The 26,903-nt window shown below is 43.9% G+C and overlaps 1 protein-coding gene across 1 annotated transcript in view; it reads left to right on the top strand.

Moving 5' to 3' along the window:
* PLPPR1 (phospholipid phosphatase related 1) overlaps window positions 1–26,903 on the top strand; it is a 149,910-nt gene that overhangs the window by 78,275 nt on the left and 44,732 nt on the right. The window contains exon 4 of the mRNA XM_040420343.1: window positions 20,481–20,731. Coding sequence (XP_040276277.1) covers window positions 20,481–20,731 — 251 coding nt within the window. The remainder of the gene's footprint in view (window positions 1–20,480; window positions 20,732–26,903) is intronic.

Genomic DNA, 26,903 nt, shown 5'->3' with positions numbered 1-26,903 from the left:
GTCACAGATTTTTTTGGGATGCGCACACCTTACACAGGATAGATACCGCAGATAATGTCGCTGATGTCAGCAGCGGCTAATATAAAATTACAGGGAATGTCACAGGTATTTGGGATGTAGAAACGTTACACAGGAGATGTACCCCAGGTAACGTCACTGTCCGCAGCGGACACCATCTACGGAAAAAGTACACTGGATGTCACTGATGATTTTTGGATGTGCACATGTTACACAGGAGATGTAGCGCAGCTAATGTCACTGTCCGCAGCGGTCACCATCTACGGAAAAAGTACACTGAATGTAGCAGATAGTTTTGGGATGCGCACACGTTACTCAGGATAAATACCGCGGATAATGCCGCTGATATCAGCAGCGGCTAAAATAAAATTACAGGGAATGTCACAGGTTTTTTGCATGTGGAAATGTTACACAGAAGATGTACTTCAAGTATGTGACTGTCCGCAGCGGACACTGTCTACGGAAAAAGAACACTGGATGTCACTGTCTCACTGATATTTTTTGGATGTGCACACATTACGCAGGAGATGTAGCGCAGCTAATGTCACTGTCCGCAGCGGACAGCGTCTACAGAAAAAGTACACTGGATGTCACAGATTTTTTTGGGATGCGCAGACGTTACACAGGATAGATACCGCAGATAATGTCGCTGATGTCAGCAGCGGCTAATATAAAATTACAGGGAATGTCACAGGTATTTGGGATGTGGAAACATTACACAGGAGATGTACCCCAGGTAATGTCACTGTTCGCAGCAGACACAGTCTACGGAAAAAGTACACTGGATGTCACAGATATGTTTGGTATGCACACACGTTACACAGGAGAAATACCGCAGATAATGTCGCTGATGTCAGCAGCGGCTAATATAAAATTACAGGGAATGTCACAAGTGTTTTGGATGTGGAAACGTTACACAGGAAATGTATCACAGATATGTGACTTTCCGCAGTGGACACTGTCTACGAAAAAAGTACACTGAATGTCACAGATATTTGTGGGATGTGCACATGTTACACAGTAGAAATACTGCAGATACTGTCGCTGATGTCTGCATTGGCTAATATAAAATTAGTGGGAATGTCACAGGTATTTGGGATGTGGAAACTTTACACAGGAGTTGGAACCTAGCCAATGTCACTGTCCGCAGGAGACACCATCTATGGAAAAAGTACACTGTATGTCACTGATATTTTTTCGATATGCACATGTTACACAGGAGATGTAGCACAGCTACAGTGTTCATTTTAGGACATGGTCAGATATCATAGTCAAGTATCAAAATAATGCCAATGTGACACCTGACACCTGAACATGACACTTGACCCTGATGCCTGACCATGATGCCTGACTCTGACTCCTGACTCTGACACCTGACCCTGACACCTGACCCTGAAACCTGATGCTGACACCTGACCCTGACACTTGACCCTCACACCTGACTCTCACATCTGACTCTGACATCTGAGTTTGACTTATGCTCTTCATAGGTCAGGGTCAAACTTAGAATGAGTTATAGATATAATATGTATTTGTATGCTAAATCACACAACCAAAGTACATCTATTACTCAGCTTATAGCTCTGTGCCTAAAATGCTGTAAGCTAACACATTACAGTGTTTTTTAATGAGCGCATAGCTGATAGCTCAGTGGTAAAGCAATTGCCTCATACCCAGTGTTTCTGTGTTCAAGACCCCTTTAAGCCGCTAAAAGATGTTTACATTTTATTAAGCCCTAGATAAGAGGCAAATTTAAATGATGTGTGATGCTGATATCTGACTTCCTTCACTTGTCATTGTCACAAACGGTTTTAGGTTTACTGTGGTTTTGTATGCTACATCACATAGATAAACAAAACCCCTGAGCTCATACACGGCAAGCTGTTAGCTCAGTGGTAATGCTGTTCCCTATGTCTAGGCTTTCGGTGTTCAAAACCCATTTCAGCCACTAAAAACGTTTTACATTTTTATTAAGCCCTAGATAAGAGGCTAATTCAAATGACGTGTGACGCTGATGTGTGACGCTGATATCTGACTTCCTTCACTTGTCCGTGTCACAAACGATTTTAGGTTTGCTGTGGTTTTGTATGCTACATCACACAGATGAACAAAAATCCCAAGTTCATACAAGGCAAGCCGGTAGCTCAGTGGTAATGCTGTTGCCCTATCTACAAGCTTCCTCAGTTCAAAACCCCTTTCAGCCTCTAAATTTTTTTTTTACATTTTATTATGCCTCTAGATAAGAGGCAAATTTAGGCTATTTTCACACTTGCGTTCGGGGTTCCGCTTGTGAACTCCCTTTGAAGGCTCTCACAACGCATCCGTCCAGCCCCAATGCATTCTGAGTGGATGCGGATCCGCTCAGAATGCCTCAGTCTGGCTCCTCTTGGCCTCCGTTCCACTAAGCAGGCGGACACCCGAACGCAGCTTGCAGCGTTCGGGTGTCCGCCTGGCCGTGCGGAGCCAAACGGATCCGTCCAGACTTACAATGTAATTCAATGGGGACGGATCCGTTTGAAGTTGACACAATATGGTGCAATTTTCAAACGTCTGACTAACTTTCAAACTTAGATTTTTTTGTGAAATATAATGCAGACGGATCCGTTCTGAATGGATACCATCGTTTGCATTATAGGAGCGGATCCGTCTGTGCAGACACCAGACGGATCCGCTCCGAACGCAAGTGTGAAAGTAGCCTTAAATGATGTGTGACGCTGATGTGTGACGTTATCTGACTTCCTTTACTTGTCAGTGTCACAAAGTATTTTAGGTTTACTGTGTTTTTTGGTATACTAAATCTCATAGATCAAAAAAATCTCCAGCTTTGGTGTCTATATATAGCTTATTGGTAAGACACTTCCTTTGCCTGTAGTGTTCATGGGTTCAAAACCCCTTTCAGGCTTTTAAAAAAATTGATATTTTATATTTTATAGAGCTCTATATTAGAGACAAATTCAAGTGGTGTGTGATGTAACTAGTCCTTTTTTATTTTATTAAGAGTACATGGGCAGCACTATAGTAAAGGGGGCACTAATTTACTGTATCTTCATCTATTTCCAGGTGACTGAGGTTTTTTTTGTTGTCTTGAAACAGTCACTGTACATTATAATAATGTATTCTTATTTCTTAGGAAGGAGTCTAATTATCAGATCTGTAAATCACTTGATTGCAATTATTTGTCGGCATCCACCCAAACATAAGCTGCAAAGATATGACCACTAGGGGTCTCACTAGTCCACTGTGGTTAGGCATGTTCCAGCTCTCCCAGCAAATACAAGCAGGAGGAAGTTTGGGCGTGTTCTGGAGTAGCTGATGAGGAGATTTGCCAGATTCACTGCCTCTTGACAAATATGCAACCCAAATTATCTTACTATAAGTCTGCTCTCCTCCGCTATCTTACATGGCTTATACATTGATTCACCTCTCTCTCAGTTCCATATTAGCTAGAATCACTGTATTTCTGGGACCCCTGAAAAAGTTGATTAGTCACTGTATACAGAGCTGTGTCCTGGATTATACTTATCTACTGTAAATATGTGTATTATACATACTGTGTGCTATAGCTTCACCACACTGAGATCTGCTCATAAAGTTGATATACATATTATTGCTTTATCCACAGACACAATATATGATCATACAGATCGCAGTACTATGTGATAGCTTCTACAGTCATGGCCAAAAGTTTTGAGAATTACATAAATATTGGAAATTGGAAAAGTTGCTGCTTAAGTTTTTATAATAGCAATTTGCATATACTCCAGAATGTTATGAAGAGTGATCAGATAAATTGCATAGTCCTTCTTTGCCATGAAAATTAACCTAATCCCAAAAAAAAACTTTCCACTGCATTTCATTGCTGTCATTAAAGGACCTGCTGAGATAATTTCAGTAATCGTCTTGTTAACTCAGGTGAGAATGTTGACGAGCACAAGGCTGGAGATCATTATGTCAGGCTGATTGGGTTAAAATGGCAGACTTGACATGTTAAAAGGAGGGTGATGCTTGAAATCATTGTTCTTCCATTGTTAACCATGGTGACCTGCAAAGAAATGCGTTCAGCCATCATTGCGTTGCATAAAAATGGCTTCACAGGCAAGGATATTGTGGCTACTAAGATTGCACCTCAATCAACAAGAGGTTCAATTCTTGTTAAGAAGGCTTCAGGGTGTTCAAGAAAGTCCAGCAAGCGCCAGGATCATCTCCTAAAGAGGATTCAGCTGCGGGATCGGAGTGCCACCAGTTCAGAGGTTGCTCATGAATGGCAGCAGGCAGGTGTGAGCGCATCTGCGCGCACAGTGAGGCAAAGACTTTTGGAAGATGGCCTGGTGTCAAGAAGGGCAGCAAAGAAGCCACTTCTCTCCAAAAAAAACATCAGGGACAGATTGATCTTCTGCAGAAAGTATGGTGAATGGACTGCTGAGGACTGGGGCAAAGCCATATTCTCCGATGAAGACTCTTTCCGATTGTTTGGGGCATCTAGAAAAAGGCTTGTCCGGAGAAGAAAAGGTGAGCGCTACCATCAGTCCTGTGTCATGCCAACAGTAAAGAATCCTGAGACCATTCATGTGTGGGGTTGCTTCTCATTCAAGGGAGTGGGCTCACTCACAATTTTGCCCAAAAACACAGCCATGAATAAAGAATGGTACCAAAACACCCTCCAACAGCAACTTCTTCCTACAATCCAACAACAGTTTGGTGCATTTTCCAGCACGATGGAGCACCGTGCCATTAGGCAAAGGTGATAACTAAGTGGCTCGGGGACCAAAATGTTGACATTTTGGGTCCATGGTCTGGAAACTCCCCAGATCTTAATCCCATTGAGAACTTGTGGTCAATCCTCAAGAGGCGGGTGGACAAACAAAAACCCACTAATTCTGACAAACTCCAAGAAGTGATTATGAAAGAATGGGTTGATATCAGTCAGGAATTGGCCCAGAAGTTGATTGAGAGCATGCCCAGTCGAATTGCAGAGGTCCTGAAAAAGAAGGGCCAACACTGCAAATACTGACTCTTTGCATAAATGTCATGTAATTGTCGATAAAAGCCTTTGAAACGTATGAAGTGCGTGTAATTATATTTCACTACATCACAGAAACAACTGAAACAAAGATCTAAAAGCAGTTTAGCAGCAAACTTTGTGAAAACTAATATTTGTGTCATTCTCAAAACTTTTGGCCACGACTGTAAGTATAGAAAAACCATGTGGTAATGTTATAGCTTGGAGGTTACATTAATGACTTTGCATGTTGATATCCTAGGGTGAAGTCCGCAGAAAGACATATTTTTTTTTGTGTTACAGAGCATTGCTCAGAATATTCAGCCCCGCCTCTGAGCGCTCTAATTGTTTATTTGCATATGAATAAAAACACAGATATCTCTGCAGCTATTTATCATACAAATCAGCATAATGAGCCCTACCAGGCAGTACGTATGGTCTAATAGGGTTGATTCTGGTGACAGAGCCTCTTTAACCTCTTACGGACACAGGGCAAACCTGTACGCCCTGATTTCGTTTTCTTTAAATGGACCGCGCTGCTCCAGGACACAGCTGAAAAATCCTCCCTTCCAGATCTCACAGGAATTTCATGGACATGTACGCCCTGATGTCCGAGTCCTTAAGGACACAGGGCGAACAGGTACGCCCTGTGTATTTCTGATGACCGCTGCGCGGCGGGCGGTGATCGGAACGGTGTGCTTGCTGAAATCATTCAGAAGGCACCCTGTGACATTGCCGAGGGGGGTCCTGTGACCCCCCTGTATCGGCAATCGCTGCTAACCGCAGGTCAATTCAGACCTGCGGTTTGCATAATTTCCGGGTTATTCGGGTCTCTGGTGACCCGGAATAGGAGGGTACTCGGTGGTGTAATATGAAAAAAAAACTAAAAAAGTCATATTCGGTGAAGCCCACTGTGCGAATCTGGATTCCTGGTTGGCCAACAAAGTCAGGAATCAAGGGCTCAAAATACTCTGGGGTACTCCAGCCAAGTTCACCGGTAGGGGGCTCAGGTGAACTTGCCTGGTGGGCCGGAAAACTAGTACGAGCCCCAGGGCTGCTCATACTAGTGTGGGTCACAGGGTCCCTGGCATGGGGGGCTCCTGGCTCCGCCTGGCGGCGTCTCTGCCGCCTTGGGGACTCATCATCATCACTAGATGATGAGGAGAACGAGGATGACAACAGGAAAGTGGGGTCATCCTCATCCTCACTGGGGCACTCGGAGTCGGAGAGCAGCTGGGCGTATGCCTCCTCGGCTGAAAACATCCGTCGGGCCATCTTAGAACGCTAAATGGGAGTGCGTGTGTGTGTAAAACTTTATTTAGTGTTTGTGGGGGGGAACGGTGTGTTTCTGTGTATAACAGAATCCCCGAAAAATTGCTCACACCCCAAAAACTCGCTGATCAGTGGTACCGCATGCCTAGGTCAGATTTTGGGCATGCGCTAGCTCGCGCATCGCGAGATTAAGCTGATCTGACTTTCTGCAAGGAGGAGATTCGTGGATACAGGCTGTGCTGGGCTCCTTCACAGTAGGGCGTGGCTGGGCTCCAGAACGGTTAGTACAGCCCCTTGGGCTCCTTACCGGGCTGATTTACATATATATAAAATCATTTTTTACACTCAATAAAACCACACAGAGCTATGGGACAGGTATACTGCGGACATGTAGCTGCGATCTAGCCGTGCATGTACACAACTCTATAGGGTAAAAAGAGGTGACAGAATCCCTTTAAAAGGACATTTGGGCTTTTAAGGGCTTAGAATTTTAGAAGCACTTTTTAGGGTCCGAAGTCACTTTGTAGGGCTTACATAATAGAAACCCCCCTAAAATGACCCCATTATAGAAACTACACCCCTCAAGTTACTCAAAATTGATTTTACAAACTTTGTTAACCCTTTAGGTGTTCCACAAGAATTAAAGAAAAATGGAGATGAAATTTCTAAATTTCACTTTTTTGGCAGATTTTCCATTTTAATCCATTTTTTCCTTTAACACATCGAGGGTTAACAGCCAAACAAAACTCAACATTTATTACTCTGATTCTGAGGTTTACAGAAACAGCCCACATGTGGTCGTAAACTGATGTAAAGGAGCTTGGCAGGGCGCAAAAGGATGGCGCAAAAGGATGGCGCATGGTTTTTGAAAGTCAGATTTTGCTGGACTGGTTTTTAGACATCATGTCCCATTTGAAGCCCCCCTGATGCACCCCTACAGTAGAAACTCCCAAAAGTGACCTAATTTTGGAAACTAGGGGATAAGGTGACAGTTTTATTAGTACTATTTTGGGGTACATATGATTTTTTCTTGCTCTATATTACGTTTTTTTGTGAGGCAATGTAACCAAAAAATGGCTGTTTTGGCACAGTTTTTATTTTTTATTTTTTACAACGTTCATGTGACAGGTTAGATCATGCTCTATTTTTATAGAGTAGGTTGTTATGGACGCGGTGATATCAAATGTCTACTTCCTTTGTTTGTTTGAATTTTACATAATCAAGCATTTTTGAAAAAATAAATAAATTTGTGTCTCCATTTTCTGAATGCCATATTTTTTATATTTTTCTGCCAATCGTCTTGTGCAGGGGCTCATTGCAGGAAGAGTTTATGTTTTTATTGGTACCATTTTTGGGTACATATGATATTTTGATCATTCATTATTATACTTTATGAGGCAAGGTGACCAAAAAAAATTGGTTGTTTTGGCACAGTTTTTATTTATTTATTTCTACAGCGTTTAACTGAGGGATTAGTTTACATAATATTTTTATAAAGCAGGTCGTTATGGACGTGGCAATACCTAATATGTATACTTTTTCTTATTTATTTAAGTTTTACACAATAATAGCATTTTTGAAACAAAAGAGCCATGGCTTTTTATTTTTTTGACAGATTGTCTTAGGTAGGGGCTCATTTTTTGCAGGATGAGATATCAGTTTGATTGGTTATATATTGGGGTGCATACGCCTTTTTGATCGCTTGGTGTTGCAATTTTTGTGATGTAAGGTGACAAAAATTGCTTTTTTTGGCACTGTTTTTATAAAAAAAAAATTCACCTTAAGGGGTTAAGTCATGTAATATTTTTATAGAGCTGGTTGTTACAGACACGGAGATACTTAATATGTATACTTTTTATTTATTTATTTCACTTTAACTCAATAATTACATTTTTTAAATGAAAAAATGATGTTTTAGTGTCTCCATGTTCAGAGAGGAGGATGAGGCAGCTCTTCAGCTCAGTGTTATGAAGTAACTTGTCCTCCTCTGTGATTAGAACAGGTTCTGTGTGTACTGGTAGGACGGCGGCCATTTTATTTCTCCTAGTGATTGCTTCGTAGACAAAACTACCCACTCTAACTAACAAAAGATATTTGGGAATATATTTATTATAAAGTAATATTTAAGTATTTTCTATTTTCCTAATTCCCAGAGAACCCCTTTAGTAAAGAGGATTAATAATTCCCATGGGCCTGCTGTGGAGACACCACTTAAGCACCCACAGTAATAATACTCCATTATGATACCCCCTAAATAAAAAATAATACCTTGCTGCAGTACCACTAGGAGTGCTCCGAGACTGTAGACTAGAGTAGCATGAAGCCTACAAGAGAGCCAGGCACACTGTGATGATTCATCAGTGCACACATGCTCGACACTCTTGTATGGCAATAGTGAGATGCGTGCAGTGCACTGTCTACGACACAATCAGGGCCGGACTGAGATTACAAAACAGCCCTTTTCTATACAGGAAGCAGAATTGTCCCCATTAAATGTCTTTACTCTTTTGGGGACATTCAGGAAAGTAGCAGTGACGCTGGTGTTGGAAGGAGAGATATTCTACTGCAGTTCTTCCATAGACATCAGGGGATGAAGGACCTTTGCCTGCTTGTCCATATCAGCGAAGAGCTGCATTTACATGGAGCGATCACCTAAACTGTATGGGGATGAGTGATAGCTATCTGGGCAGCAGATCACTGTTCGCACAGCATGATCTCCTGCTCATAAATGATGATTGAGGTATCCACACCAAATAAATACATGTACAAGGGCAGCACGGTGGTTCAGTGGTTAGCACTGGTGCCTTGCAGCACTGGGGTCCTAGGTTTAAATCCGACCAAGGACAGCATCTGCGTGGAGTTTGTATGTTCTCCTGGTTTTCTCCCACACTTAAAAGACATACTGATAGGGAACTTAGATTGTAGCCCCATTGGGGACAGTTGGATGCTAATGTCTGTAAAGCGCTGTGTAATATAGTAGTGCTTTATAAGTGCATAAAATAATAACAATTATCAAGAAACTTTCATAGCACTGTTTGTTTCTTAAATTCTGCTTGACAATTGGGCAGTGTAATTGTGCCTTATGTGTACAAGCTCAGAAAAAGCAGAGATTTAAATGTATAAATTACATGTTTTACTGAATTAATTCGCAGAAAACTGTATATCGGTCTGCTCAGCTTTTCCTGCTCTATAACATGCTGCCTGCAGATTGCACTTCGTGGTGATAGATTTTCTTTAATGTCTGGGGACCAAACTATTTTCAGTCCATCTCTGGAATCCCCATTGAGGTACATAGCATTGCGCCAATCTTGTAACTGCTTAGATTGATTCTCTGGATAATAAATATGGATGGACAAGCTTTAAAATTCTAACTGAAATGATACCTGTGGACCTTGGTGGAGCATATCTCAGTTACGTTTTTTTGTTTCTGCACTTAATATTGTGTTTACACTTCACTTAGTCACTAGAGATGAGCGAATCAAAGTTGACGAAGTAGAATTCAATCTGAATTTCAGGAAAAATTTGATTTGAATCTGAAATTTCTCACGCTTCATGGTAACGAATCGCATTTTTTCCTAAAATGGCTGCTGCACGTGTTAGGACATGGAGCAAAGAACTCTGGGAACGAGGGATCACCCACAATGCCATGCATGCAGCCAATTAGCAGCCAGCCCCTGTGATGTTACAGTCCTATAAATAGCCTCAGCCATCTTGGATTCAGCCATTTTCCAGTGTGCTTAGTGCAGGGAAAGAGGTGACAGGCGCTAGGGACAGTGCTAAGAAAGACTTTAAAACTTTTTTTTGGGCTGAATAGAAGTTCAGGTAAAGATCATTAGAAGAAGTGTAGGGAAAGGATAGGGAGGAATTATTCCATACTATAAAAGAACAGGGTCCAATAGGGGAGTGTACAGCCTGGGTATTAGGAACAATCCTTTTACACCTTTCTGGACTGACTGGGGATCCAAATGCCATTATACTGCTGCTTTCAGGTTTTCAATAGATGATACCTCTGTAATTCCAGCAAACCTTGTTTGTTATTAGGGTGCAAGTGCTCTGTGATACCGCCATTAACAGGGTGTATTACTAAGAAATATTTGTACGTCTTATTAGCCGTTGTGCGGTGCAGTTATATGTTCTAAAGCATTTTTTGGGGTGTATTAATGGAAAAATGGCTTATTAGCCGTTCAGCGTTGCCTTTTTTGTGGTGTATTAGTGAAAAAGGGACTTACTGTATTTGCCGTTTTGTGGTCAAGTGACAGAATTGCAGCCTTTTTAGGCGGCCTGAGGAAGCGCGATCCCACGCGCGAAACGGCCGTCGCCGCTCGCAACATTGTGTCCGCCCCTGGATCCTTCATGTGCTGTCTTCTAAGGAAGCCCGAATAAAACTATCAACTTACACTCCGGTGAGTGCCGCAACTCTGTTACCTTCTCTCTTCTCATTGTGAACCATAGCTTTTTAGGGGTGTATTAGTGAAAAAAAAGTGTTATTTGCCGCTCAGCAGTGCAGTTATATGTCCTAAAGCCTTTTTTGTGGTGTATTAGTGGAAAAAAAGGCTTCTTAGCCGTCGTGAGGAGAAGTGCTAAGATTACAGCCTTTTTCTGGGGTGTATTGGTGAAAAAAAAAAAGTCTTATTAGCCGTTCAGCGGTGCAGTTATATGTTCTGAAGCCTTTTTCTGGTGTATTAGTAGAAAACAATGGCTTATTTGCTATTGTGCGGTGAATTGACAAAATTACAGCCTTTTTGGGGTGTATTAGTGGAAAAAAAGTGTTATTAGCTGTTGTGCCCTGCACAGGGGAGGGGCAGAGTCCTAAATATTTTTGGCGCAGGCACAGGTCGCAGCAGAGTAAGGGGACGTGGCAGCAGTGGTCACTTCGAGAGGCCTGAGCTCCCGGTGTCATGTAGTGGTTGTGTCTTGACCAGCAACCCAGCGGTGCTTGAATGGTTGACTCGGTCATCCACTTTGTCCCAAGCGACATCAGACACCCCCAGCCAAAAGTCGGTGGGTTCGTCAGACACAACCCTTAGTTGGCATGGCCCGGGAGCAGTCTCTGTGGCCTAACCTGTACTGAACCTGCCTCTGTCCTTTTCTGTTCCCTCAGCCAGACAAGTATTATATGCTGTGGGCTCAGCTCCACTATACAGCAAGGACGAGCTGCTAGAGGACAGTGAGCAGCTACTGGCCAGCCAAGATGTGGAGGAAAAATCTGCTGCTTCCTCCGGTAGGCGGGCAAGTAGTGATGAGGAGAGTGGCGTGGGAGCTGGTATTGTGAGCGGTCAGGTTCCTGACTCAGAGACCGTTAAGGAAGACATCAGTGATGTGCAGACAGTACTCAATGATGATGGTGTAGCTGATCGCATTTGGGAACAGGGTGAATTAGGGGCTTCATAATCATTGAGAGAAAAGGGTGGCAGCTTGTCTATGAGGCAGCGGCGGAGCCAGAAAGACGCTAGCGTGGCCGTGAGTCAGCAGGGTGGCAGCAGTGGGAGGTCGGGAGCCAAACGTTAGACCACACGCTTCGCAGGAGCCTACCTGCCTGGAAAGTAGTGATGCATGGGTTCACGAAAGCAGCGGTGGTAGCAGTCAGTCAGTGCAGAGTGTTGGGGGTAAAATCACCTACTCGGCGGTATGGCAGTCTTTTGTTAAGCCGCAGAGGTGAACATGGCCATTTGTGGAATCTGTGGGCAGAAGGTGCAGCATGGCCGTCAAGGCTCCATCACCTCAGCTGAAGGGAGCTGTCTGTCCTTCCCATCATCTGCTGGTCTTGATGCTCCTGCTCCTCCTCCTCTATAGTCATTCCGTCAGCAATCGGTCACCAAAGCGATTGCCAAGAGACAACAGTATGCGTGCACTCATCCAACGGCGCAGACTGGAGACATGGTTTTTTATACTTGTTATAGACCCAAAAGTCCTTTTAAGGACTATGCAGAAAGAAGTTGAGAAAAATCCAGCTCCACTTTAAAGGAATATGCGTTTATTCAGCTTGCGGTTAAAAACTCATCCATGAAATACAAAATTTAGCAGTCTTGTCTACATGTTTCGGGCTACAAGAGACATTTCCAGCCCTTCTTCATGACGGTCATGAAGAAGGGCTGGAAATGTCTCTGGTAGCCCGAAACATGTAGACAAGACTGCTAAATTTTGTATTTCATGGATGAGTTTTTAACCACAAGCTGAATAAACGCATATTCCTTTAAAGTGGAGCTGGATTTTTCTCAACTTCTTTCTGCATTTGCTGCCCGCACCTGACACGGGCCATCCGTCCTCACAACTAAAGGAAGGGCAGGTGAGAGCTGCTAAATTTCTCTTTTCCTTTTAAGGACTATAGTTGTATCTGGCAGCAATATATATTTTTAGCACAACATGCGCTAAATAGCTTGCAATAATTTGGCCGCTGCAGATAGCGACTTTATCTGCGCTACATCTCCTGTGTAAGGTGTGCGCAACCTAAAAATATCTGTGACATCCAGAGTACTTTTTCTGTAGACGGTGTCCGCTGCGGTCAGTTACATTACCTGCCTTACATCTCCTGTGTATCGTTTGCATATCCGAAATATCAGTGACATTCAGTCAATTTTTTTTGCTGCTGGTGGCAGTGACATTACCTGCGCTACATCTCCAATATAACCTTAGCGCATCCGAAATATCAGTGACATTCAGTGTAATTTTTTCCGCCGCTGGTGACAGCGACATTACCTATGCTACATCTCCTGTGTAACCTGTGCGCAGCCTAAAAATATCTGTGACATCCAGTTTACTTTTTCTGTAGACGGTGTCCGCTGAGGACAGTTACATTACCTGCTCTACATCTCCTGTATAACGTTTGCGCATCCAAAATATCAGTGACATTCAGTCTAATATTTTTGCTGCTGGTGGCAGTGACATTACCTGCGTTTACATCTCCTATATAACGTTTGCCCATCTGAAATATCAGTGACATTAATTCAGTGTAATTTTTTATTAGCCGCTGGTGACAGGGACATTACTTGCGCTATACCTCCTGTTTAACGTGTGCTCATCGTACATATCAGTGACATTCATTTAGTGTAATTTTTTATTAGGCGGTGGTGACGGCGACATCACTTACGCTATACCTCCTGTTTAACGTGTGCACATCCTAAAATTATTTGTGACATTCTGTGTGCTTTATTTGCGCATACACTTACAAAACCTGCGCTACTGTATGTGCGACACATATACCATTTAATATGCACAAGGCGAGCAGTAAGGGACGGGGAAATGGCCGTGCTGCTGATGGTGCACACAGAGGCTGTGGCCCTGGGCACGGTGAAACTGTGCCTGCTGCCAGAGCACAAGAAACACACTCATCCACAATACCTAGCTTCATGTCCCAGTTTGCAGGGCGGCGCAGGATACCACTCTCGAAGTCAGACCAGTGCAAACAGGTGGTCGGTTGGATTGCAGCAGATAATGCTTCCAGTCGGTTAAGCACCAACCTGTCTTCCACAAAGTCCAGTCTCAGTAGCCAAGAGTCTGGTCAACAGAATCCTCACCCTGATATTCCTTCCACCCACCATGGAGAGTCTTGGCAAACAAGTGATCCCACACTCGGATATTAGGAAGAGCTGTTTTCATCGCCATTCCATAATTTGGGCCTCTCGCCAAGCCCGCTTGAAGAGGGACATGAGGAGACCTTGTGCTCTTATTCCCAAACTCTGGAGCATCCACAGTCAGAAGAAGATGACGGTGGGGAATGGCAATTAGTGTTTTACAAGGTGGATGATGATGAGACACAGTTGCCAATAAGTCAACCGCAATTAGTGTCTCAAGAGGTTCACAGTTGTCAATAACTGAGGTTGTTGTTAGGTCAACAAGTCAGGAGGATTACCAGAGTAAAGAAGTGGAAGAGAAGGTTCTGGACGATGAAGTCACTGACCCAACTTGGGAAGGTGGCAAGCCGAGCGAGGACAGCAGTACAGAGGGAGAGGGAACCTCAGCACCGCAACAGGCTGGAAGAGGCAGTAGGGTGGCAAAAGGGAGAAGGCGGGCCACACCAAACAGGCCCCCAACTGTTCCCGGGAGCACCCCCTTGTGGCAATCTCCCTTGCCAAGGGGTAGGTTTTCCGCAGTCTGCGCTTTTTTGAGGAAAGTGCGGACGATAAAAGAATTTCCATTTGCCACCTGTGCCATACCAAAATGAGCAGGTCGTGAACACTAGCGACCTCACCAGCATGATCTTCCACATGGCATCAAAGCACCATAATAGGTGGGCCGAACACCTGGGTCCACAACTAGTGTCTGCGGGTAACACCACTGCCTCCTCTTCCCCTGTGTTACGTGCTGGCCAATCCACTGTCCAAGACGCAGGCTTGGATGCCTCCTGCCATGTACCTGGACCTTTGCAAGCACAATCAGCTAGCACATCCACTTCTGTGTTACAGCGCAGCGTACAGATGTCTATACCCCAGGCCTTTGAACAAAAGGGCAAATACCCAGCCACCCACCCACAGACCATAGCACTAAATGCGCATCTTTCCAAATTTCTGGCCCTGGAAATGTTGCCATTTAGGCTTGTGGACACTGAGTCTTTCCGCAGCCTGATGGCGGCAGCTGTCCCGCTGTCCCCAGCCGCCAATATTTTACACTAGCATGTGTCTGGTAACATCACCTGTGCCCTAACCAACGCAATTATTGGGAAGGGCCACTTAACGACTGACACATGGACAAGTGCTTTTGGCCAGGGATGTTACATTTCCCTGACTGCACACTGGGTGAACGTTGTGGAGGCCGGGAGCAAGTCGTACCCTGGGATGGCACAGGTGCTACCGACGCCAAAGATTGCGGGCGCTACTTCCATCAGGGTTTCCACCGCCACCTTTTTTAGTGGTTGCAACCCCTCTCTTCTCCTCCTCCGCCTCTTCCTCCACTTCCACCTTTGAATTATCATCTTGCAGCACCAGTCAGCCATCAGTCAGTAGCTGGAAGCAGTGTAGCACTGCAGTGGGGAAAGCGGCAACAGGCCGAGCTTAAAAAGATCTGCTTAGGTGACAAACAGCAACACCGCCGCAGAGCTGTGGCAGGGGATAAGTGACCAGAATGCTGCAACATGCAGCGACGAGTGGGCATTGATGTCTGACCTCTGTGAGGTTTTAGGCAACTTTATGGAATCAACACAGATGGTGAGCAGCGATAATGCTATTATCTGCGGAACCATCCCACTTCTGCATGTGGAAGAGGTGGAAATGGGGTAAGAAAGTACACAGGGTGAGTGCCAGACCACCGTCAGTTCGTCTTCTCATCGCAAATTGGATGATGATGATGATGAGGAGGAGGAGGAGGAGGAGGAGCAGGAGACGGTTGCCTCCACTACAGAGAGTAGTACGCATGGAAGTTTTATTTCATCTGTTCAGCGTGGATGGGTAGAAAAGGAGGAAGAGGCCCTCGTCCACAAAATTATTTATATGGTCAGCTCAGCAGCCGGCCCTCGCCCCTAATGTTTTAGAGGGTCACCAGCAGGCCAGCAATCATAATTTTTCAAGGGTGTGTATGATGCCCTCCTTTATGTGTTATACAGGGTGTATTGGAGTGCCGATTCCTTGTAATTTTTGGTAGCCCTTTCCCTTAGTGTATAGGCTTTATGAGTGTAGGAGTCCCACTACCTGAACAATTGTACCACAATGTGAATGAGGCCCTCCTTTATGTGATATACAGATTGTATCAGAGTGCCTCTTCCTTGTAATTTTTGGCAGCACTTGAACTTTATATACAAGTAAATATACAGGAAAGAATGTTTCCTAACAATTTTTCCTCTAAAATCGATTTTTATCTGCAGTTTTGTGCGTATTTTTGTCAGTCTGTAAAAGTGGCGTACTACTCAGACAACATCATTCCCAGCAGCGACCTGGGAGTCAAAGATGCATCCAGGTATTCTGCCTCATTCACAATGCTGTAAAGGAATGGATTTGTTGATGGCTTGCTTTTTTTCATTTTAGCATTTTTTCTTTTATGTTAATAGGTGATACAGGATAGAAAGGTAATTTTATGCTTCTGGAAAATTCATTGAAAATGATCACAGTTTTTTTTTGTATTAGATGATGGCTTCTACCCCTTTCTCGAGCTAGGGTAAACTATATACAGTATGCTATACTTAAAAAAGTGAAATATATCTGTAGTATAGATGATAGCAGTCATAGACAGCTAGATCACTGGATAGTAGGATCATTGTCAATGCATATACAGGAGAGATGGAACTCTTTGCTAGATAAATATTCAGCAGCTCCAACCCCGAAATACACGTTAAGGGAACCTAAAAATGAAATCATGTTCAAAGTTTGACTCTTATAAGTATATCAATCATTGCAATAAATTTCTTGAAAAAACAGAAGCCTAAATGATTCTAAAGTTTTTCATGTACTTAACAAGTCAATAGTACCGTCTTTCCTTGGTAAAAAGGGGCAAATCCCCCTCCATAATTGGAAACAATGTTGGTTGTCTGATGCCACCTTTTATAGTCCACTTGTTATACAGTATATGTTTTCATCTGACTTTAATATATTTTCCATACACATTAGACATCTAATGGTGGCATCATGCATCCAATAATTTTTATTAAGTACTTTGTGGAGAAACAATAGTTTGTGGTTTTCCACATTGTAATTATTAATCGGCTGATTTCCTACACTTACTCTGGATCTTTCCAGAGAGAAGACAATTCTGGAGTTTGATATTTGATGTTATAAAAGATATTAAAGCTAAAAAAACAACAACTTAAAACAGATCCCATTTAGTGCACAATTGTCTATACTCAATTATCTCTCAAAAGTTGATTGCTGCAGCTTATGCTCAGAAAGTGCAGTGCTGCTGTCTGAGAGTGAGCTATTGAAAGGGTGGACATCACTGTGTCCGTCTAGGCCCTGCAACGGACGGAGGACAGGGAGCCAAAGAACCGGACTGTCCGGCCTAAAAACCGGACGTCTGGCCACCCTAACTAGAGCGCTAGCTCATCTTTGAGAGGACTCCAGTGGTACACCTGATAAACAGTGATTATATCAAAACTTCTGCAAGAAAACAAGTGATACACTGCTATACTAATCATGGTGTCTGTCACTATTTTATGTTGCCCTGAGATATGGCAAGATAGGGCAGTGAAAACTTGGTTACAGGTTCCATTTAATTGTTTTGTAAGTAGGGTGGACCCAAGATCAAATGAAATAATAGGCCTCTAATAAAACAGGGCTCCTTAGGACTACAGAAGCTACAGCTAGCCTTGGAACTAGGCTTGAGCGAATTAACTTTCGGATCATAGATCCAAAGTCGATTCATTTAAATACTGCCGAAGTTCGTCTCACCTGAAGTTGCGCGAGACTTCGGTGAATTACTACTGTATTCATATCTGCGTATTTAAAGACCGTTTAAAATAGCAATCAGATGTAAGCTTTGGTAGTGGCTGGTAGTGGCTGGTACCTCAGTACCAAAGCGCACTTCGGAATTCGGGCGAGAAGAACTTTGGCTGTACAGAAACAGCATTAACATCGAAGCATTTAAATCAACTTAGAGGTCGATTTGCTCAAGCCTACTTGGAACCAATAACCAGATAATGAGTCAACATAACATATTTGTAACCTGTGCAGCTGCATAAGGGCCCATGTAGAAAAGTGGGCCACCACCATATTATCAAAAACACCAATACTTCCTAATGTCTATTTCATTACATATAAAGGTCTGTAAATTATTGTCGTAACTGTTACTGGTGGATTACAACTTGCTAGAATGGAGCTTTATGATAAGCGACCCACTCTCAACAAACTTGCCATTACATAAAAGCGCCTGAATACTTTTCTTGCACAAGGGTGCTTTTTGATCTGAGCCTGCTTCTGAACAGCCCTTCTATTAAACCTTTTATTGATAAGTTCTGCATGTATAATAGCTTTGGCCACGATACTTAATCAGTGGCAATCCTCACACCGATGCTTCCTAGGGCCAGGGCAGTGATAGGAGAGCACATCCTTTCTTCCCTTGGGCATCATCCTGATGTTGGAGCTCCTGCCTAATGGTAGTCGGGGTGCCCTTGCTATTAACATTCTGTATAGGTGCATGACATGTATACATTTTAGTACTGTACGTAGATGGATCTCCGTACAGTACTAATCCGAAGTTTTGAACAAAACGGCTTTGAAAGTAGCATCCGAAGCTTGCTACTCTCATCACTACTGGCAATATTATTCTTGCAATGGTAGTTGTAATCCCCAGCTGAAAGGTACAGGATTAAGATACAACTGGCTATTTGGTGTACAAGTGTGAAGGGTGTTTCAGAAATGTCCCCCTCACTGCACTAAAGTCACTGTCAACCTTAAACAGCAAATACCTTGCTGACTGAATCCAGTGCTGGGCTATGAAGATTCTGGAACTTCTCTGTTCTTTCCTTTCTCTTTCTCTTTCTGAAGTAGTTTTGGATAGCAATGACTTTCTTGTTCAGAGAAACCTCAGGGCCCCATAGCAAGTGCAATGGCTATAGTTACACCCATGCCACGGTAGGTGTGAATTGATAGAAGTGGGGACAGTCACTCTGTTTCTACAGATTTTACTAGGTGTAACCTTTTGCCTTGGTGGGAGACGTGCTCGGTTTTCTAAGAGGTATAGTGCTGTATCTATGCTGGGATTGCTGATGGAATCTGTGTATTTTATTAATAAGGAGTGAGAGTAATAAGGGACAGAAAATATTCAACCAATACATTTTTCAATTCAATTTTTTACACACATTCAACTTTCAGCTCTCTTTTAATATGTAAGATAAACATGTAAAGTGGAACAGAACTACTAGCAATATCCTGTGAATCCATTATTGTAATTCTCAAACTACATTTTTTACATTGTATATGAACCCTGAATGCACCCTGGATGTTCCAAGTTTATCAATTAACGGTTAAATAATTAACTTTGAGACATCCTTGAGTTTGATATGTCTGTGAACATCTATGATATTGATGACTGGCAAACTGCCATGGAGCTGAGCTTGTAGAATTCCCCTTGGGCATCCTGGGCTGTGCTGCAGAACCAGCAACTCTAGCACATTGCAGAAAATAAGCAAATACTTCTGCTTCTAAGTCAATGTTGACTCAACGCATTTCATAAATTTTACATTTAAGTGTTATTCCAGTCTCTTTGCATATACCCTGATAAGGTGGTATACTTTATTTGTGAATTTTGTCTAGAGAAAATATTAAGTTTATGCTATTAATAAATGGCCCCCAGCCAAGGTGGGCCCATAATCCCCCATCCCCTGCATAAGTGGCACATTGCAGAGCACATTGACTACATTACATACAGACAGGTTCACATTTAAAAAACTTGGTGGCTAATTAACAAACTACCCAGTTTATCATTTTGGATGCATAGGTGACTGAGAAGACATCTAGGTATAAAGGTAGGCTAGCCATTATCCTATTTTCCTAGGAACCGCTGCAAGGGTCCCATCATCAATCATCTTGCAGTGTCCTTCTACTGCCTGCCGCTTTGTGTGCATGTGTTCCCGACTCATATAGATAAAAAGGGCTAAGACAAGAGCTAGTCAGCAGGATACTGACAGGGTGTCTGAGACACAACCTAGGCAGCAGGTTACAACTGGGAAAAAAAAGGTGTTTGGTTCAGTTTTTAGTATTTGCAAATGGGGGTCAGGTAATATTTGCATGTAGCCGTACAGTGGGCTTCAAGGATGAATATTACTGGTGGGTCCTAAGCACTTCAGTCTGACACTGTGCAAAAGAACACAGAGCCTCATAAAATCCATCAATCCTACTCGCCCGTGTGAAAGGGGCCTAAGTGTCCTCCTCCCAGTCCTCTCCAGTCCTAATTCTCCTTCTCCACCCAAGCTATAGTGAGAGTTGCAAGTACTATAAATGCAGTTCTCACTTTATCCTCCTGTAATTCAGCTGACAGCTAGAGTTGATTAAGGTCTTTTTTTTAAAGACCACATGATGTGGCTGTTGACGCGGCATGGTTTGGCCTGAGATTCAACCCTCGGAAGCGGTCCAGCTCTGTACCACACAACCTTAAGCCTTTAAAACAATATTGTCCTGTTCTGCTTGATTGAATAATGCGTGTGTTGGTGGTAGTGGGGTTAACATGTTTAATTATATAAATGTAATACATTGATACACATCTACAATGATGCAACCCTAAATAACCACATAAAGCCAAATTGTACTAATGACATTTCTTTTTTTTTTTGCAGGTGTGTTTGCATTCGGCCTGTTTGCAACAGACATTTTTGTAAATGCAGGCCAAGTAGTGACGGGCAACCTCACTCCCTATTTCTTAACTGTGTGTAAACCAAATTACACTGGAACAGACTGTCTGGCCAATCACCAGTTTATCAGCAATGGAAATATCTGCACTGGTGATCCTGAAGTGACTGAGAAGGCCAGGAGGTCATTCCCATCCAAGCATGCTGCTTTAAGTATTTACTCTGCATTATATGCAACAGTAAGTGAAATATCATACAAAATTCTGTACCTATTTTTGCAATGGTGCTGAAAATGCCGTCCCTTTATGAATCAGTAGGCTTTTTGTAATAATGTCTATTGTAATGAGCTTAATGTGCAAATTTCTAATAAATCATTATTCTTCAGCATTTTTTCTTTTGTAGTAAAGGTACTAATTATTTTAAAAATATTTTAATACTGTATTTTTATAGATGAGGTATGTAAAGATGAGCGAATCGAAGTTGACAAAGTGGAATTCGATCCGAATTTCAGGAAAAATTTCATTCGCACCGAATCCAAATTTTCTCACGCTTTGTGGTAACGAATCACACTTTTTCCTAAAATGGCTGCTGCACGTGTTAGGACATGGAGCAAGGAACTCTAGGAACGAGGGATCACCCACAATGCCATTCATGCAGCCAATCAGCAGCCAGTCAGCCCTGTGATGTCACAGCCCTATAAATAGCCTCAGCCATCTTGGATTCAGCCATTTTCCAGTGCAGGAAGAGGAGTCAGCAGGCGCTAGAGACAGTGCTAGGAAAGACTTTAAAACTTTTATTTTGCTGTATAGAAGTTCAGGGAAAGGATAGGGAGGAATCATTCCACAGTAATAAAGCAGAACAGGGTTCAGTAGGGGAGTTTACAGCCTGGGTAATAGCAACAATTATATTATTACACCTTTCTGCAATGACTGGGGATCCAAATTGCCATTATACAGCTATGTAATTCCAGCAAACCGTTCTTGTTATTGGGGTGCAAGTGCTGTTTGATACAGCCATTAACAGGGTTTATTACAAGGAAATATTTCTACGTCTTATTTGCCCTTGTGCGGTGCTGTTATATATTCTAAAGCATGTTTTGGCTTGTATTTTGTGGGAAAAAAGGGTTGTGTGGTGAAGTGCGAAAATTACAGCCCTTTTTGGAATGTATTAGAGGCAAAAAAATATATATTTGCTGTTCAGCGGTGCAGTTATATGTTGTGTTGTGTGGTGAAGTGAGAAAATTACAGACTTTTTTGGGGTGTTTTAATTTATTTTTTATTTACTTATTTGATTTAACAGTATGTCACAGGGGAGTGGTAGAGGCCTAAATGTTTCTTTGGCGCAGGCACAGGTCGCAGCAGAGTAAGGGGGCGTGGTAGCAGGAGTCGCAGTGAGAGGCCTCAGCTCCCAGTGTCATCTAGCGGTCGTGTCTTGACCAGCAACCCAGTAGTTCTTGAAGGGTGGACTCGGTCATCCACTTCGTCCCAAGTGACATCAGACACCCCCCGACAAGATTCGGAGGGTTCGTTAGACACAGCCCTTAGTTTGCATGGCTTGGGAGCAGGCCCTGTGCCCTTACCTGTCCTCAACCTGCCTCTGTCCTTTTCTGTTTCCTCAGCCAGACAAATATCATATGCTGTGGGCTCAGCTCCACTATACAGTGAGGACGAGCTACTGGAGGACAGTCAGCAGCTACTGGCCAGCCAAGATGTGGAGGAGATATACGCTACTTCCTCTGGTGGGCGGGCAAGTAGTGATGAGGAGAATGGTGTGAGAGCTGGTGTTGCGAGCGGTCAGGCTCCTGACCCCGAGACCATTGAGGAGGACATCAGTGACGTGCAGACAGTACTCAATGATGATGATGTAGCTGATCGTACTTGGAAGCCAGGTGAATTACTGTTGGCCAGTTAGATTACAGGCCCCAAAAATTACTGGCAGTGACAGTGACCATTCTTTGTTCTGGGTGGTGGAGGATATGTGTGGGCTGGCATGAGGAAATTCAATTAAACATAGTCGTCACAGGTGTTGAATTCATCCGAGATCCATGCATCATTCATTTTTAGTAATGTGAGGTAGTCACACTGTCGAGAGCTAGTGCTCTTATCAGTCATGATCCGCACTGCAGCGCTAAACATCCTTTTGGACAGGACACTCGACGAGGGGCAAGCCAAGAGTTCCATGGCAAATTGTGCCAGCTCTGGCCACAGGTTAAGCCTGCACAACCAGTAGTCCAGGGGTTCCTCGCTTATCAGAGCGTCCACATCGGTCACTAACCCGATGTAGTCGGACACCTGTCGGTCTAGGCGTTCCCTGAGGCTGGATCCGGAGGGCGGCCGTCGATGGGTTGGCTGCAAGAATAATCTCATATCCTAAGTGACCAACACATCTTTAAACCACCCTCTTCTTGCAGGCGCGGTAGGATTGGTAGCCGCACCTGTTTCGCTGTGGGTGGAAATTCCTCTGCCAGTTCCCGCAACAGCAGAATGCAGCATCTCTCGCAGCAAGGCCTGGAAATGCAACATTCTGACAGCCCTCTGTGATGCTGGTAACATGTCCACCATTTTGTGTTTGTACCGGGGGTCTACCGTTGCCACCCAGTACTGGTCCTTGCCCTTTATGCTTTTTATATGGGGGTCTCTCTTCAAACACTATAGCATGAAGGCCCCCATTTGCACTAAATTGGAAGCGGTGGAGCGGCAAGGCTCCTGCTCATCGCCCAGGAGAATGTCCTCCTCGGTCTACTCCCCCCATTTATGGACAACATCAGGGATCCCCGAAAAATTTAAAGCCTGCTCTTCTTGCTCCTTCTCCCCTCAGCCACCATCCTCCTATGACTCCTCTTCAGACTCCTGCTGACTTGTCTCAGATGGAGTAGCCCCCCCTGGGAATTCATTCAGCATTGCGACTTCCTCATCTTCCAGCTCCTGCTCCTCGACGGCTTGATCAATGACACAATGTAATGCACGCTCCAGAAATAAGGCGTAAGGTATGATGTCACTGATGGTGCCCTGGCTGCGACTGACCAGTTTGGTAATCTCATCAAATGGCCACAGAAGTCTGTATGCATTGCGCATAAGCAGCCACTGGCATGGTCAAAAGAAACCAAGCTCCCCAGAACCTGTCCTGCTGCAGAGTTCGTACAGGTAGTCGTTAACGGCACGTTTCTGCTGGAGCAGCCTATCAAGCATATACAAGGTGGAGTTCCAGTGCATTGGGCAGTCACAAATCAGACGTCTGACGGGCATGTGTTGTCGCCGCTGAACATCAGCAAAGTCAGCCACTGCCGTGTAAGATCTTCTATAATCATCAGATACTTTCCTGGTCTGCCGCAAGACGTCCTGGACCTCGGGGTATTTAGCAACGAATCGCTGCACGACTAAGTTCAGGACGTGTGCCATGCATGGCACGTGTGTCATTTTGCCCTGTTTCAGCGCGCTTAGCAGATTTGCACCGTTGTCTTACACCACTTTACCAACTTTCAAATTGAGCGGGGTTAGCAACTGATCGGCCTATGACCGCATAGCTGAAAGCAGTGCAGGACTGGTGTGGCTCTTGGCTTCCAGGCAACATCTCACCTGTCACATCGAATAGGTTCTGCGGAGCTTGGGGGTGCAGGAGAAGGAGGAGATGGAGAATGGAGTAGGAGGAGGAGGAGGAGGAGAAGAAGAGACAGGCCTGCATGCAATCCGTGGCGGTAACACCAAATCCACACGGGTACCACGGGTTATATGCTTGACGGCCTTTGGAAGGTTCACCCAGTGGGCAGTAAAAGTTATGTACCTTCCCTGCTCGTGTTTGCTAGACCACTTGTCTGTGGTCAGATGTATCTTGGCACCAACACTGTGTGCCAGAGATATATTAACTTGCCGCTGAACGTGGCCATATAGCTCTGGAATGCCCTTCTGGGAGAAATATTTCCTTCCGAGGACCTTCCATTGCAGTGTGCCAATGGCCACAAATTTTCTAAAGGCATCCGAGTCCACCAATTTAAATGGCAGTAGTTGGCGGGATAGCAGTTCCGATAAGCCAGCGGTCAGCCGTTGGGCAAGAGGATTATCCGGCGTCATAATTTTTTTACACTCGAAAATTTGGGCTACGGAAGCCCGCCTTTTGCCAGTTGAACGCGACGCTGGCACGGTGGAAGGTAGAGTGGAGGACAAATAGGAGGAGAGAGGAGAAGGATAAGAGGCAGGACGTGGAGTGCCGGGAGTATGGCTTTGTGGGTTCTGACAGTGTTGCCTCCTGTGCACTGCGAGTTCTGCCTGCTTCTCCTCCCTATCTGCTGCTCCCTCTTTCCCTCTGAACTCCCCTCCTCTTCCTCTCTTGTGGGCATCCACGTGAAGTCTACCGACACGTCATCATCATCACCTTCACGCTACTGACAGAGATCTCGGAGTAGGCAGCAGCAACAGGGACAACCCTCCTTGGGCTGATCTGGGTACTGTCGTCAGATCGCTGGGTGGCGGCCGTTGCTACCTCCTCTTTTTCATCCGATGCCAAGAATGGCTGCACATCGGTAAGGTCTGGGAATGGATGGGAAAATAATTCCTCTGACTCGAGTGGAGGAGCTATGGTGGTGGTGATGGTGTCTTTGGGGTGCACACAGCAGAGAGAGAGAAGGGTGCAGATACAGAGGATGAGGAGAGTGCAGAAGCGGAAGGCTGAGTGAGCCACTCAACCAACTCTGGTGCGCCCTTTGAAGTTATCGCACGCGTCATCTCCAACTTCCCACTTAGGATCTGGCCTGGTGCACCTACCTGACCCCTACTATCTCTGCGGAACGGTCTGCCTCTTCCTCTGCCTTTCATTTTCTAAATGACCCTCTGCCTAAGTCCGTAGAGAAGAGCAGTATTTGTGGAAGAAGGTATATTGCAGCCCTCAATCAGTGTTTGGTGGAAAAGGGTATATAGCAATAGCACCCCTCAATAAGTATTTTGTGGCAAAAGGTATATGGCACCCCTTAATCAGTATTTGGCGGAAACACGTATATAGCACCCCTCAATCAGTATTTGGCGTAAATTGGTATATAGCACCCCTCAATCAGTATTTGGCGGAAACAGGTATATGGCACCCCTCAATCAGTATTTGGCTGAAACAGGTATATGGCACCCCTCAATCAGTATTTTGTGGAAGCAGATGAATCGCAGACCTCAATCATTATTTGGTGGAAAAAGGTATATAGCAATAGCACCCCTCAATAAGTATTTTGTGGAAAAAGGTATATGGCACCCCTTAATCAGTATTTGGCGGAAACACGTATATAGCACCCCTCAATCAGTATTTGGCGTAAATTGGTATATAGCACCCCTCAATCAGTATTTGGCGGAAACAGGTATATGGCACCCCTCAATCAGTATTTGGCTGAAACAGGTATATGGCACCCCTCAATCAGTATTTTGTGGAAGCAGGTGTATCGCAGACCTCAATCAGTATTTGGTGGAAGAAGGTATATAGCAATAGCACCCCTCAATCAGTATTTTTTTGAAAAAGATATATGGCACCCCGTAATCTGTATTTTGTGGAAGCAGGTGTATCACAGCCCTCAATCAGTATTTGCTGGAAGAAGGTATATAGCAATAGCACCCCTCAATCAGTATTTTGTGGAAGAAGGTATATAGCATTATAGCAATAGCACCCCTCAATCAGTATTTTGCGGGAGAAGGTATATGCACTGAAACTTGCATATCTCATAAAGGAAACAGGTTCTTGGCAATAACCAAAGACAATTACCTCTCCCAACTGGTTCAGGACCCGACTAGAGGGACGGCCATACTGGACTTAGTATTAACCAATAGACCTGACAGAACAACAGACGTGCAGGTTGGGGGACACCTGGGAAATAGTGACCATAAAGTAATAACCTTCCAATTATCATTCAAAAGAGCGTTTCTACAGGGAGGAACAAAAATACCAAACTTCAAAAAAGCTTAATTTAGCCAACTAAGAGAGACCATAGGCCTAACTAAATGGGATAAAATCCTCACAAATAAAAATACAGCCACAAAATGGGATATCTTTAAAAGCATCCTAAAAGCTCATTGTGAGAGGTACATACCGTATGGGAATAAAAGGTTAAGGTACAAAAAGAAACCAATGTGGATAAACAGAACTGTAAAGAAAGCAATAAATGACAAAAAGAAAGCATATAAAACACTAAAACAGGAGGGTAGCACGGAAGCACTGAAAAACTATAAGGAAAAAAATAGAACATGTAAAAAACAAATAAAAGCGGCCAAACTAGAGACCGAGAGATTAATTGCCAAAGAGAGTAAAACTAACCCTAAAATGTTCTTCAATTATATAAATGTTAAAAAGTATAAATCTGAAGGTGTCGGCCCTTTAAAGAGTAATGAGGGGGGAGTCGCAGAGAGCGACGAGGAGAAAGCAAAGCTGTTAAATATTTTTTTCTCC

Source organism: Bufo bufo, chromosome 2, assembly GCF_905171765.1.
Source record: "Bufo bufo chromosome 2, aBufBuf1.1, whole genome shotgun sequence".
Lineage (NCBI taxonomy): Eukaryota > Metazoa > Chordata > Amphibia > Anura > Bufonidae > Bufo > Bufo bufo.
The sequence above is the reverse complement of the archived record's forward strand: the minus strand, read 5'-3'. Positions and strand labels throughout refer to the sequence as shown.